This window comes from Heterocephalus glaber, unplaced genomic scaffold (genome assembly GCF_053883595.1).
Source record: "Heterocephalus glaber isolate CG9 unplaced genomic scaffold, H.glaber_assembly_v1.0 deba00001577, whole genome shotgun sequence".
NCBI classification, from domain to species: Eukaryota; Metazoa; Chordata; class Mammalia; order Rodentia; family Bathyergidae; genus Heterocephalus; species Heterocephalus glaber.
This window is the reverse complement of record NW_028258358.1, coordinates 24,281,677-24,298,149: the sequence shown is the minus strand read 5'-3', so window position 1 is coordinate 24,298,149 and position 16,473 is coordinate 24,281,677. Positions and strand designations below refer to the sequence as shown.

The 16,473-nt window shown below is 34.0% G+C and overlaps 1 protein-coding gene across 1 annotated transcript in view; it reads right to left on the bottom strand.

The window, feature by feature from the left end:
* Nucleotides 1–719: 719 nt before the first annotated feature.
* Nucleotides 720–16,473, bottom strand: part of LOC101696659 (lupus La protein) — a 180,010-nt gene continuing 164,256 nt past the window's right edge. The window contains exon 3 of the mRNA XM_087193023.1: nucleotides 720–1,703. Within this exon, the coding sequence (XP_087049149.1) occupies nucleotides 818–1,703 (886 nt within the window). The 3' untranslated portion in view covers nucleotides 720–817. The remainder of the gene's footprint in view (nucleotides 1,704–16,473) is intronic.

The following is a 16,473-nucleotide window of genomic DNA, read 5'->3' as shown; positions in this document are numbered from 1 at the left end:
ATGGGAAAGGAAAGAAAGGAAAGAAAAAACTACCAGAAAAGAAAAAAAAAATGGAAAAGATGTCTATGTAAATAGGGAAGGGAGGAGGGGGTGAAGGGTGCACAGATAATGGGGAAAAAATAAGAACCAAGATGCATCATGTACAGGTACAAACACCCAATGATAAATGTAAACGAACTGTATACCTAAAATGTACCAAAAAAAGATCTTAAGGAAGAAAAATGGCTATATAGCAGCAGTTTATGTTACACATATCTATTCTAACAGTATACAATAAACATGTTTTGTATGATATAAAAATAAAATTTTGTTAAAAAGAATAAAGGAATGTGTAACAATAATACTTCTTTTCAGATCAAAGTCTATGTAAAAAAAATTCTAATGTATTAAACCAGAAGACAGATTTTAATTTGTGTTCATGTTAGAATAGCTAAAATATTTTGCTTGCATTTTATTTGTCATATATTTTTAAAAGATTGCCTATAATTCTCTAGCAGGTCTACTCTTTTTTTAAAATTCTTTTTATATAGTATATATTTTGTTATTTTATACTAATACATTCTCATATTACAAAGGTGATTTAGTGGAAGAATGTTCCTTTTGATATTTGAGTCATGTGAACACAAACAACTATACATTTTTAAAAAAATGTATGTGGATAACAACAAAAAGACAAGTTAAAACAACAACAAAATAATTGTCCTTTTTTACAGGTGGACATTGAAGTGTACCTAATTTGGTTTTCTTTTTAAAAGCCTCCAAAGACAAAAAGCAGCTTAAAATCTAAGTTGAATTAAAAAAAAAATTGGTTACTAAACTACTGGTCTCCAGCACCATTTTCTGTTTTCTGTTGTTTTGATGCAGGTTCTTCTTTGTCTGTTTCTTCTCTTGCTCTTTTCACTGGTCCAGCTGCACCATTTTCATCACGTTCTTCATCAGTATCAAATTTTGTTTTCTTGCCCTGAAACTGTACTTTTCCTTTAGCAGATCCAGGCTGGGCAGCTTTATTTCCTTTTGCTTTCCCTTTAAATCTGCGACCTTTTGATTTCCATTTGTTTAGGGATTCTTGTTGATCTTCTATGATTTTTTTCAAAGCTTCTTTCTCCACCTCTCCTTCCAGTACTCCCCACGTCACTTCTTTGTTCCTTAATTGTAGGATACCATTGTTTGCATCTTTGGCTTTATCCAGTGCTTCCTTGGCTTTTTCTTTAAATAGAATTGCTCCCTCTTTTGCTCCTCTGACAAAGTCTATCCATTTTATTTCACCATGATTTGAGAAAAGGACTTGCAAATCTTCTCTACAGGTCTGATCATCTAAGTCACCTGAGAACTTCAGCAAGCATCCAATCTTTTCTTCTAGAGATTTCATTTCAGCATCTTCTGCTAACTTCCGTTTTTCTTCTTGCTCTTGTTTAGCTCTTAATTTAGCTTCCACCTCATTTTGCTTTCTTTCTCCATTTTTCTTTGCAAAATAATCTTCCTTAAAAAGTATTAGCAAGTCTGTGTCTTTATACTTCTGGCCCGGAGTTTCTACAAACTTCTTAGCAGATTCAATGTTATCAAACACAGCAAATATGGATCCCTTACATGCTTTGTGTAATGTTCTTCTCATCTGGATATTTAGTACTTGACCTTTATCTTCTAGCTGTTCTTTGATATCATTGAGGGTTGCATCCATTGGGAAGCCTTTAATATAAACAGATCTGTTTTTTACATCAATTAAGATCTACTCTTAATTGTTCATTCTTTTAAGCAAATAGTTGTTATCAAATATATCTGTTAAAATTGTGAGACCCCTACCAGCACACAGGAGGTGAGCCACTCCCAGTGCACAGGATGTGAGCCACTCCCAGTGCACAAGAGGAGGCTTCCAGGCTGCCCTATCACCACCACCCCAGCACACAGGAGGTGAGCCGCATGGGCGCCAGTGGCATCCCATGCCCCCACCCCATGTCAAAATGAGAAGACACTTTAAAAAGTCTCAAAACAAGACTTCCAGATCACCTACAGAAACACCAAAGGGAAATTAGATGGAACACTCTGATACTCAACCACCTGGACTCCCTGAACTGGCAACAAAAGAGGATCTGGAACAAAATGAAATCAGAAATAATTTCTCAGATAACAGCAGAGATTGTGATCACAGTGCAAGACATGATTAATAAATCTAGAGGGGCGCTCAGGAACATGATGGAATCCCAACATAGAAAAGGAATGGAATCCATAAAACAGATGCAAACAGATTTCCTGGAGATTAAAAACTCTATTGAAAGTCTACGCAGCAGAACGAGCCAATGTGAGGACAGAATTTCACATATAGAAGATAAGATTGCAATTAGTAACCAGGCAGAGAAAAATTGCTTTAAAGTTGTAAGGGACCACAAGAAATCAATCCAGCAGCTGCTAGATGATGCAAAGAAGAATAACTTAAGACTGATTTGAGTGAAGAAACAGGAGAGAGTGAAAGTGGACATAAAAAAAACCTGTTCACAGAAGTGATGGCAGAAAACTTCCCAAGCAGGGGAAAAGAACTTGACATACAGATAAGTGAGGCATATAGGACTCCAACAAGCCTTGATCAAAAATAACTACACATAGGCATATAATTGTTAAGATTCCAGAAACCCAACAGAAGAACAAAGTTCTACAAGCAGTTAGAGAAAAGAAACAAATCACATACAAAGGAAAGCCCATCAGAATCACAGCAGACTTCTCAACACAAACCCTCAAGGCAAGAAGAGCTTCAGGTGGTGTATTTCAAGCCCTAAAAGAAAACAGCCTCCAACCCAGATTGATGTACCCTGAAAAATTATCTTTCAAAATTCATGGAGAAATAAGATGATTTCATGATAAAGAGCACCTTAGGAACTTCATGATTTCCAAACCAGCACTCCAAAAAATTTTAGACAATATCCTAGGAAAAGACAATGAGAATTACAACCACAGGAAGCCCAGGACAATGAATCTGTGGGTGTGACAAGAAATTAAATGCAAAGTGGGAAAATCTAACAAAAAGAAAAAGTCATGACAATGATAAGTTAATAAGTATGAGTTATAACCATCAATGTTATTGGTCTCAATTCACCATTCAAAAGAAATAGACTGGCAGAATGGGTCAAGAAGCAAAATCCAACAATATGCTGCATACAAGAAACACATTTAATTCAAAAAGGAAACTCATAGTCTGAAAGTTAAAGAGTGGAAAACAATGCTTCATGTGACAGGAACCTGAAAAAAAAACCCCCCCCAAAAAACAGGAGTAGTTATACTCTGTGCAGATCAAGTGAATGGAAAAGAAAATCTGAAAAACTCTGTTCCCAAGAATTTCAGATAACTGATCCTCAACTTGTACCTATAAATCTATTGCGAATATGGGTTTTCATTCCTGTCAAGTAAAAACTTCAGAATAGGACTGTTGATTCTTAACAGTAATACAAGAAATTTCTATATTGTTTTTCAAAATGGTTTTTTCATTTTACATTCACATTAGTAGTATTACAAAGTTCAAACTGGTTCACACCTAAGCTGACATTTGTTCTTTTAAAACTTTTAACTTCATCTCCTTAATGAGTGTATAATTCAATCTTGTTATTGTGCTGATTGGTATTTTTCTGATTCTAGTGTTGCACACTATTCCTTGTGCCGTACTGGCTATTTATCAACTTCTTGTGTCTACTTTTTAATTGGGTTGCCTTAATGAGTGGTGAAAGTTCTTTATATATTCTGGTTGTAGGTTATATACATTATAAATATGGTTTGTTTAAGGACTACTTTTCATTTTAACAATGTCATTTAAAGTTCTAAATTTTGATGGAATCTCCTTTATCAATTTTTTTCTTTTACTCATCACGTTCTTTTTATCCTAGGAAATTCTTGCCTACCCTAAATTCATAAACATTTTCCCTTATAATTTTTTCTTAAAGTTTTATACTTTTAGGCTTTCATATTTAGGTTCATAGATCCTTTCAAGTTATTTTTATGTATGGAAATAAAGGGTTGAGGTTAATTTTTTATATATGGATACCAGGTGCTCTAGTGCCATTTGCTAAAATCACTATCTTTTCCTCTGCTCTTGAATTGAGTTTAAGTTCAATAGAATGTTAATGTTAAATAATCTTTCAAAACTGAGTGGACCATATATGTGTGGTTCTATTTCCAGATTCTCTGTTTTATTCCAATGATCTATATGTCTTTCCTTACACCAACACTGCCTTAATTACAGTAGCTTTAGAGGAAGTCTTAAAATTAGGTACTAAACGTCTTCCAACACTGTTTATTTTTTCTTTTTACTTTTCTAGGTTCTTTGTACTCATAAAAAACTTTTAAATTTCAATATCCAATTTTTCATTTATAGCAATTATACATAGACTTGAATTTTTATATATATCTTGTGTTTTCTAATCCTGCTAAATTCAAATACAAGTTCTAGAGGATCCTAGAGATTTCTTAGTATTTTCTCTGTAGATGATCATTTCATCCACATTTAAAGATTTTACTTATACCTTGCCAATCCTATTCTAATTGTGTCATTTTATTGCCAGGCTATTTCAGTTTGGGCCTAGGTTTCAAAGTTTAATGGACAGATGAAGAGTAGGCATATATATCTGCACTTGTTCCCCACCTTAGGGAGAAAGAATTGCATCTTCTCCATTCGTATAAGGCATTTTTTTGCTGGAAGTTTGGAGTTCCTGTCTTTGATCTGTTGAGAAAGTTCACTTCTACTTCTAGTCTCCTGATAGCTTTTACCATGAACAGCTGTCAAATTTATTCCTATACTCTTTCTGCAACTACTGACAGGATCATATGGCTTTTTCCTTTCCTCTGTTCAAATGATGACTTTTAGGGGTGGATCTTCCAATGCTGAACCAACACTGCCATCCCTATAATCAAACCACTTTCTACATATTGCCAGATCGGACTTCTAAAAGTTTTTTTAAAAAAATTTCTATCTATGTTCATACATTTTTCTTCAATTATCTTTATCCAGTTTTAGTATTACCACAATGTTGATTTCCTAAAATGAGGGGAGAAGTGTTCCTTCTTTTTTCTCCTTTAATTGTTTGATATAATTTATCAGTTAAAATGTATATGAGCCTGTTGTTGTTATGTAGGTAGGTTTTCAATCTAGGAATATACTTTCTTTAATAGATGATATTCAAATTTTATATTTCCTCCAGAGTTAGTTTCATTAATTTGTCTTCCAAAGTACTTCTTAGAATTTGTCAAATTTATTTCAAAAAGATTTTTGTAATATGCTTTCTATATCCTTTAAATTCTTTAGAATCTGTGGTAATGTCTCCTAGATCTTGATATTGTAATTTTAAAAATGTATAATTGATATTGTGTAATAGGAAGAAAAGATCTAAAGAGGCAGGGGAAGTTGGGAGGGGTAGGGGAAAGGAAAGACGGGAAAAGAAAAAATATGAGAAAAGAAAAAAATGGAAACAAAGTCTTTGCAAATAGGGAAGGGTGGAGGGGGTGAAGGGAGGGCAGGGGACATTTTAAAAAAATAAGAACAAAGATACTCATGTAATTGTACAAATTCCCAATGATCCCAATGATGAATGTAACTGTATTTTATACCTAAAATGTACCAATAAACTTAATGGGAAAAAAAATAAAAAGAAAATAAAATTGTCTGTGAAATAAAAAAATCCTGAATATCTTATTTGAATTATAGTAACTTTACTCTTAGAGTATTGACTTTACTCATTACTCAATAGGGTATTATATTTAATGTGGTTTAGGACAAATTGTTCAAAAAACATGGTTGGTGTAGCAGTTATGACATTTTTATTGCATAAAATATTGTGGATAGGACTAAGGTTTTGTTTGTTCATTTGAAAAAGTGACAGTATCATTATATGATTTATATATTTTGGAATATCACTGATGTATGCGAAAATAACATTAATAATAAAATATTGCCTATTTTTTATATATTGTTAACCCATAAAATTTTTTATTATCATTAAATTCCCAGATTCTAGGTAACACAGTACACAGGAAAGTTATGTGCGATCTCACTTTTCTATAACAGAATTGTTTTTTCATGCACATTTGTAACCTAATTTAAATATATAAGTATTTCTCAAGCTCAAATCAGTGGTTTTATAACAAATCTATTTAAAGGTATGGAATTTATAGCTATTATTACTTTTAGCTATTACTTTATATTACAAGACTCTTAAAATTTGGTTCACCTTCAGAAATACTTTAGGTTCACCTTTTTTGTCATCAAGATAGAGATAAACATGAATGATAGTCTAAAAAATATTCTTTGTGTTCCAGTTAAGGTATCTAAGTATATTATGTTAATCACCAATTATGTAGAGCTATGTTTTTTGTTTGCAAATATCTATTTATAAATTGGAGAGATTCTATCCCAATTTTTAATAAAATACTTATGGAAACAGAAATATATGAATCTTCTCTTTTATATACCACCACTTCAATTTTTCATCATTATCGTCTCATGAGAAACGTAATATTAGTGTTTCCTCATTTTTAATACAAAAATAAAATTAAAGACCTCTGGATGTAGATCAGTAACAGAATACTTACTTAGCACATGGGTATGGGGTTGATTCATAGCACCAAAAACCAAAAGAAAAAACAAAAAAGATTTCAAGAAGGTAAGTAACTTGCCCCTCTAGCACACTGTGAAGTGAAGATGCAAGCATAGGCATTAAGATAATTAAGTGTCTATAGTCTAAATTGCCAAATTTTAAATTCTCTTTAATTTGTAAAGCATATGTAATTGACCAAAAATATTACAAACATTTATTTTTCTTAGTGTACACATGAACAATATATTGGACAACCTGGTGAATCAGGTATAAGCTTGTTACAGGGCAACATGAAGTGACAGTGTGGGATGAGATATGGCAGAGAACCCAAAATTGTGGTTTACCACAGTCCAACCCTTCCCTTGGAATGGTACAGACATGAAACTCCATTGTATGAGAACCTAAAGTGAGCTAACCCAGGAAAGCCATAGGCATGGGTCTGCCCATGTGTTTGGGAGTCCAACACCCATCTCTCTCATCTCTGTTCTGGAATCAGGATATACTATAGATTCAAGGAAGGTTATCCTGGAGTCTTGAGATTTTGGGTTACTTTTTGTTGGGTTTTAGACATAGTCAAGCCTGTTAGGCCTTTTCTTTTGTCTGCTCTCTTTCTGGAATGAAGGTATCTGGCCAACACAATTTGGAAGTAGATAACATATTTACCTTCACAGGCTCAGTGCTAGAGTATGTTTGTCTCAATGGTTGCTATGGTTTGAATCTGAAATGACCCTGAAAAGATCATTGTACTGAAAGCTTGGTCCCTGTGCAGCTATGTTTAGGGATTTTTGAAAGCATTTAACTATTAAAATTCTCACTTCCTCAACTGGATTAAGATTTTGATGACTATACAGTTAATGGGCTTTTGAGGAGGTGGGGATCTAATTGGATGAAGCCGGTAACTGGCAGCATGGCTTTGAAAGGTGTATTTCACCCCTGCTTTTCCCCCACCCCCTCTCTCTCCTTGCTGGCTGCCATAAGATGAGAAGTTTTTTCTGACCCACCTTTTTATCATAATGTTTCTGCCTCACCACCAGACTAAAGTAAAAGAGCTAGGTGAATATGGACCAAAAGCTTTGAAACGATGACCCCCAAATCTTTCCTCCTTTAAATTTTATTTTCATGTATTTTGTCATAGTGACAGAAATCTGACAAATTCAGAGGGTTTTTTTTTTTCTTCTCACCTATATCTGATACAAATGAGATTCCAGCCTTGGTACTTGAATAAACAAAGACTTGGTATATTGGAATGTGATGAGTGTATGTTGCATGTGAGAGGGACATGAAGTATGGGTGCTGAGGTTGGAAAGCTATTATTTTTTGTTCCTCAAAGTTTACATGTTGAAAGCTTGGTCTTTTGTGCAGCGGGGCTTGGCTCATATAAATGGAATAATTTATTTGTGGATTAATGCATTATTGACAGACATCTTTCCATAAAGTGAACAATCTCTGCTTGCTCTGTTTTACCGTGTTTCACTCTCTGCCATGTGATAATGCACAAAAACCCTCACTTAGATGATAACTAGATGCTAACTAGATCTTGCCACTTTCTACAGCCATGAACTAAATATGCTTCTATTTTTTACAGGTTACCTAGTCCACTGTATTCTGTTATAACAACAGAAACTGTACTAATAAATGTTGAAAATGTCTCTTTAATTTCTACCCCTTTCTGTCCAAATCTTTTATAATCCTCTTCATTTGAGTATGGGTAAGGGGAGTGAGTGAAATGCAATATTTCTCCAATGATTATGTTGTATTACAGGGAGAAGAGGAAGGGATTTTCAGATATAATGAAAGTCTAAAAGTGATTGATTTTGAGTGAATAAAAAGGGTTTGGGTAAACCTCAAGTAGTCATGTTAATGTACTTTACAGAGGTATGGAATTTTCCTGAAGAGAAAGGCACATCACTATGGCCACTGACAAAGCAAACGGTATGTCAGCTATGAAGAGGGGCATTCTCTGGGGGAGCTGGGACATAAGGACATAAATTTGGCTAGCAATTCCAGATGCCTGCAAGACACCTCTTCCTGATCAAATCTCCAAATGAGAATATAGTCAGGATAACACTGTGATGTCAGCCTCTCTCTTGAGACCTTGAATAGAGAAGGATACTCAAGTTGAAGTTCTCAAGTTGATCTGTGCTCAGTGTTTGACCAATGGAGACTGTGAGGTAATGTGTGAGTATTGTTTTAAGCCATTAAGATTTTTAACTTGCACAAATTCAAACATTAATATAAAAGTCCTGATTTCATGATTTTGTTAGGCCAGAGTAGGTTTTGTTTACAGCAGTCTGATCTCTTTCTCTTTATGCTTTCTTCTTTGTGAAGATAACTGTTGTCTGTGGAGAATGTACAGAGTATTTGACACTAGGTTGTCCAGTCAAGGTAGTGATCTGGCAACATCAGCTCCATGCTTCCTGGTACCTTTAGAGTCAGAGAATTTGCAGTTTTCTGTGATAGAGGAAAGATTTCCTCATTCTCTTGGGTAATTGAGTTTCAGTGATGTTTTCTCTCTGAGAGACAGGGGAAATAAGTGATAGGTAGGTCAGTGTCCAGAAAGTGAATGCCTGAGAGATTTTCAGATAACTCAGCTCTCTACATTTCTTTCTCCCGATATCTCTCTTTATCAACGTGACCCACACTGTGTTCCTTCAAAAAATAGGGTGACTTCGATTATGCAGGAGCTCAGCACTCTTTGTTGTACTGGGTAGATTTCTTTTCTTTCTTCTTTTGCTCCTAATACCCCTGTATGCATTATGAATCAGCAGGGGAACAATATGGGGATGGACTAGCATGTGTAATATCCTCTGCAGAAGAGATATCTATAGTGCCCCTAATATGATTATGTAATATGACTATGACTCTGTAATATAGACTGTTGGTTATTATTTAATCCTTCTTTTATAGTGATTCATGGAACACTTCTTCTCCATATATTATTGTTGAAGCAATGATATAAAGATATCATTAACTTTTGTCTCCAAGATGTTAGCAATTTATATTATGGTAAATATCTTAGTCTTTACCCATGAAGTACAAGGTTATTTACATCTAAATAAAAATAGTCTGGTTTCACTAATGAAATGGCAACCAAAAAATTATAAATTTGATTGTGTAGACTGAAATTTAAAAATTAGATGAAAGAAAATAATGAATGTATCTTGTTGCTTCTTTTCATATTTTAAAACATGCTGATTATGTTATTTGTAGTTTTTCACATTTAACTTGTACATGAGTTTTAAAAATGACAAGAACTGACAAATTCAAACAATAGATACCTTAATACATCTCTAAATATTTGTAAAGGATTCTTATTATATTCTTATTATATTATCACTTTCCCACATGCACACCTCATGCTCTCCAGGTTGATTTGGTTTTTTTTATATGTCATGTTTAGCCGAAGTTATATGAAGTAAGATTTATATAAAATCACTTAAATCAAGAAACATAAGCTTTAGCTGATTGGTATCACCAGATGTTTTATGTCAGAAGAAATCATTATATAATGCTTTACTAAATATAGGACATGATTAAATATAGTATATGATTTAATCACTTCTCCTGGAAAATATTTCTCCAGTGTGAAAAATATAAATAAACAAGAAAACTCAAAGATTTATGAGTCACAATTTCAGTTAATAAGCATTCATTTATATAAATTAAAAGCAAATATAATTTTATAGGCCCTAGCAACTATAATTTGTTCATGTTCTTTTAAATTAGTTTATCATTATATTTTATGTTTATTATTCAAAATTTCTTTATTTTTGAATTATGGATTTTAATTTCTCTAATGTTTAGCTAATATATTCTAGATTTATGCATATATCCATATATATATACCTAAATATACACATATATATCTATATTTAACATATTTTACACGTCCTTTCTGTGTAATATTGTCAGGAGAAAATATAGGCCACTAATTTAAAAATTTGCATATTTTAAGAAAATGACAAAGGTGTAATTATAATGTTAGACAAATTCAGAAAATTATGTTAAAATGTTTAAAATAATAAGGTGCTTACCTGGAACATGTGAAGATGAGCTGTTGATTATCTAATAGGTTCAGAATAGATAGTTTCTGAGTTGAGTCCTTCAGATTTCTTCAGACCTCAGGGAGGCTATTGTTATTGGTCTTCAAGTTCTTGTTAAATTAAATGATGCAAATTTTAATTTATTCCTGACAAGGAGCGACCTACCAGCCAACTCATAATTGCTTTTCAGAAAATCTCCATTGTGTTTGAGAATACATTGAGAACTTTCTTGCAGTCTATTTGAAACAAAGTTAGGTGGCTTGAGTAGAGCTTTACACTTCTTTCTGTTTTCAACTTTGAGCTACTACTTCAGAACATGGTGCAGCAACTGGGTCCTCTTTTCTTAGAGTGATGTCCTTGTTGTATGAACAATGTTCTGGTCATGAGCAGTAGCCTATTTCTTTTGACTTGACTCTTCGGGTGCAGAACTTACTACAAATGAGGTAAAAGGAAGGCAATTGTCATCCTAGATTTTCTGGTTGGCTGTGCTTGATGCAGTTTCCTTCTTGAGTCTGAAATGTGGATAGAACAAGGATTTCTTAAATTCAGAGCTGCTCCAGTTTGTAATTTAGTCCCTGAAGCATGGAGTTGGAGGATGAGAAATTCCAGCCCCTTGTCTTCCCTGGGGAGGTTATGCTACCTTAGACAGGGATTTGTGAGGAGAGGTAGTTATTTTTCTCCATTTCACACCGAGAGGCTAGCTTTGATCATGCTGAGCTGAGGAGATGGGATCATGGCTCAAGAACCACAGTCATAGTTTTTACTGAGATTTAGTAGATTTTTGTTTATAAGAGTGGCATTGTTTAACATATATCTTTAGGACACTTTTCAAAGAATTAAAATGGTTATAGACTCTGTGTGTGTGTATGTTTTTCAAAAATATGTTTTAAATAAACTTCAGAGCCTAGATAATTTGAAGGGGGCTGGAAAGAGACAATGAACAGGGCAGAGGAAAATTTTCCAAAGAGATTTAAATAAAGTCATGTTTAGAAAAACAGCAAGCACTCAAATTTTACAGAAAGACCTAGATATGTAAAAGAGTATTAAAAAGAAGAGACTGGAAAAACTATTGGGATTATAGTTTCTTCTGAGGAGTATAGAGGGGTACATATTTGTTTTGTAGAGAGGTAGTAATATTTATGTTGTTAACGTAGTAGTAGTTTAGCAGTTTGTGAGGTAAGATATTAATAGATCCTTCAGTAGCTAGAATAAAGAATAAATATTTATTATAATTAAATAGTAACTTACTATATCAGACAATGAATTAAATAGTAATTTATTTTTTATAAACATAATAGTAGTTTGCTAAATAAAGATACAAACATTTCTATGACTATGCAATGGCCATAAGAAATAGCCTTCTGGAAAGCAAATTGTGAATTTTGATAAAAAAATTCTTAGGAAGAAGAAGATTTTGGACTTAAGTTTCAAATAGATTTTTCTCTTTGTTATGTGAATTAAAGACATTATGGGAAAGATTCTTTAATTGTACTTTTACACATATTTTTTCTTGTTCAACATATGTGATTGTGTAGGGGATCACATGGATGGAAGTGTCCACTTAAGCAAAAATTTTAAAAGTCTGTTTCTTCTTTCATCAATTTAGTAAATCCAAATCCTGCTAGTTTTCACTTGGAAAGTTTCCAGCAAGGTCCAAATGGGACTTGAAAAAGGGATGCCTGCTTCAGACCACAGATTTGGAGTCTGTGAACTGGTATTAGATGAGAAACTAAAGAAGATACACACCTACTCTTCCAAAGATCCCATGGGAATGAGACAGTCTCATTAATGTTGTCTCCGACCACACACAGAAAAAGGATTAATATATTGATATGCATACATGTGTGCACAATGTACTTAAATGTTGTCACCATTGTTGAGAATGGTGCAAACGTTCTCAAATAATAAACTGTTTACACCCGTTTTGACATAACTCTCTTGTGTGAAAAGTGAAGACATTTCCACTGACAAAAATTTAACAGTTTTATATGGAACTTTATATAAAAAAGAACAAATAAAATCCCCATTTATTTGCTGTGCTGTCACTGTTTTCTTTCCTTGGTGCAGTTGCTGACAGCCAAAATTGAAAACATGCTGAGTCTCCTTCGCACCTGATGTGCCGTAGATACTGCATGTCAGAGGCAGAGATCCAGTGACAGGCTAGGAGATCATGGTGAGGGAAATAGAAGGATATAAAAACATCTCAGCCCAGGATCACTTGTCTAATGCCAAGTAAATTGAGAGCCTGCACATCTCTCCTGTTAGGAAGCCTGGTTTCAGAATCATGCCAAATGCCAGCTGCATCAAGATGGAAGAAACTACTGCAAAATTATGATAGGAATTAGATTTCTAGTATGCTAGGGAAATGTGGAGGATATTTTTCTTGGTAAAATTGTCTGTAAAATATTAATGATGAGAGAGATCTATGGAAATGAATGATTCTATACACAATATTTGTAAGCATGGACTAGGTATACATTTTCATTAATGTTTGCTTAGAGAGCAAAGCACAGGAGTGCTTATATTATGGTTATATATGTAAAGAGCAAATTCTAATATTTGGAGTACCTGACAACCACAACATAAATCAGGAGAGATTTATTTGGCTCATAATTGTCAGTGGGTCAGTTCAAATTTAGCTGGCTTCAAGGAGGAAACACATGGCAGAAGGGAATGGCAGAGGAAGTCTATTTATTTCATGAAAACCAGGAAGCACAACAAAAAGAGAGAAATCAAGGATAATAGCATAACATACAGGTCACAGTCTCAGTGACCCACCTCCTAACAGCACACTCAGCTACTGAACTCATCAATTGATGAATCCACTGATGATTTTCTAGTTACCACCCAATCATATGAGACTTTAGGGAGAATTTTTAGATTTAAGAGCAACCACACTCTCTCTAGCCAAAATGTTCCTTTCTAATGAAATGGCAAATTTTTCACATCTGCTTTTTCCTCTGATTTTCACTGTAGCTCTGGGTAAATGCAGACAGCAGTACTAATGCCATAGCCTCAACATTGGGTTGTTCGGATATTTCAACTGTCAAATTAATTAAGCTTTGGACCTTAATCTAGGTTATCCACAAACTCTCAGAATATGGGCAAAATGAAGAAAAATTGTCTTCTAGGGTGAGAACACCTGACCTCTAGTCCAGTTGCCAAGGAAACATTTATGCCCAACTAAAACCCTTTTAGTCTGAGTCTGCCCTTTTTACCTGCATTCCTACCAGCATTCGGGTCTTAGTTCTGACCAGAATTTTTCATCTAACTTGACTTATACTATTTCAGGGCCTCTCTAAGCAGCACCTCCAAAACTTACCAACTAATTCCTGCAAATCAGTTCCAAGGCTTCTAAACCACACAGTCAGATATAGTCATAGAAAGTACAGTAACCCACTTCTCTTGTACACAAATCTGTCCTGGTCATTTTTCTCTTGCTGTAATTTAATACCCAAAACCTGACATTTTAAGAAGAAATTTAATTTGAGTTGTGTTTTCAGTTTATGGTCAGTAGTCTTCAAAGGAGAAAGAGGAAAATAGAAGAGTATGGCAGAGAAAAAGCTGTGCTCAACTCATGGCAGCCAGGAAGCAGAGAAAGAGAGAGGAGGAACTCAGGACAAGAATCCACTCTTCAAGGTCACATTCCCAGTGACCTGACCCTTCCAACCAGTCCTTACCTTTGAATGTAAGATTTGGGGGGACATTTAGATCTAAACCATAGTTCTAATCTTTTCAGTAACCGTGCTATCCATGGCACTCACTTATCAAGTATTTCTTTTCTGATGAAATGAGAAATATTTCAAATTATTTAGTTCTGTTTCTTGATGCACATTGTAGGTCTGACTAAAAATACCTGCCAGTACTGTTGCCACAGCCTCATTGTTTCCTCTACCAACTTACATAGTCCATCACCCTTAATCTCAGTTCCTCACAAATTCGCATGACATGTGCAAAAGGAATATTAATTGTCTACCAAGGTGTAACACACTTGGCCTCTAATCCCACTGCTAATGTAGTCTTTGTTCCCTAAAGAAACTTTCTGAGTATGGCCTTTGCTGTCTGCGTTCCTATTAGAATTCTGATTTTCTGAGCTCTGACCATAATCTTCCATCAATCTCCATTTATTCTTTCAGTATTTTAAGGGCTTTTCAGCAGCATCTCCAATATTTTTCAAACTCCTCCTACAAACTAGTTTCAAATGTTTCTAAACTACACTGTGATTTATAGTCTCAACAACAACTCCACCTCTTTGGTTCTAATTTTCTTCATTAGTCATTTCCATTGCTGGGACAAAATATCCAACACACACAATTTAAAGGAAGAGAGGTTTAATTAGTTCATAGTTTTCAATTGGTTCATTTCATAGTTGGCCAGCTCCCAGGTAGAAGCACATGATGGAAAGGCATGACAAAGGAAATCTCTTCCCATGGCCCTCAGGAAGCAGGATGGGGAAATGTCTGGCATAAGAATATGCCTTTCCTTGTCTCATCCCCAGGGATCTATATCCAATCATACCCCATCCCTTAAAATGGATTCAGCCTCTGAATTCATCAATGGATGAATGCACTAGTGATTATAGTGTTACAGATCCAATAACTTTACAAACATTTGAGACTTGAGGAGTTGGGTTATTTTAGGTATAAACCACAACAGTGGTTTGCTTAAACAAATGGTGGAGATGCTATCTAGAAATAAAATAAGTTTAGTAAGACTAATGTGTTCTGATTATTTACTACACATGGAAAAAATAGAAAGTTTTGGGAGGGAAAGCAATAGAAAACCTAGTTCTCCAGCACACTTTTTCAGGTCTTGCCTGATGAAGGTATCGAAATCTATTTATATATACATATATATATATATATATATATATATATATATATATAGTGTTGAGTAATTTTTCCTGAGTTTTAATCCGCTCCATATGTTCATGGGTCATTCCAACAAAATTTAAGGTATCTATTCAGTAGAATAACCTGTGCAATAGCTGTTTTCAAAGAAATGGTTTATAACTCACCTTTGATAGTTATGTGAACGTAAAATATCATTTGTAACAATTATATTGATATTATGAAAATGAAGAAAAACAAAGCTTTTATACAGAGGGAGGGAAGGGGACTTGAGGGAAGAGAGAGAATGGGAAAAAAGTGGTGAGGTGTATCATGTACAGATGCAAATTCCCTACAATGTGTGTTATCATTATGTATACCTAAAATGTACCAATATTTTTTTAAAAACAACTATGTTGATATTAAAAATAGTTTGCCAACACCTGGTTAGGCTATGTTCTGTCTTTGTCAGCTGGTCTTCTGTTATGAAAAGATATGGAAAAAAGGTCTGAATTCTATGAATTAATTCACTGTTTCCTCAAATATTTTCAGATATTAGATTTCAAAAACATTAAACATTTATTCCTTCATCAGAGAAAGATTCCTGATTTCTGATCTTCTTCAGTCAAATCCATTGCTGGCTAGATATGTCTCAATTTTTAACAGGGCAAGTGCAAGTCAAAATCACAGGGAAGTATACCAAATCTACAAGTATTTTTGTATATGAAATATTAAGAATTATTCAACCAGATATAAAAACAAATTGAGTGTTAATTCAATTTTTAATTTTTCTATGAAAATTATGCTTCAAGTATGGTATTTATATAGGAGATACTATTTGAGTATGTCTCTGTATTTCCATATTGTTTTATGACTCAATCCTTCCATCCAGTTTTTCTACTGGAACTTCTGTAAGACTTGCCACACAGATTATTAGGAATTTACCTGGCATTCAATTGAATTGTATACAGTATACATATAGTTTATAATATATAATGTGTTCTTTTCTTACTTGTCAATGATAACTGAAAT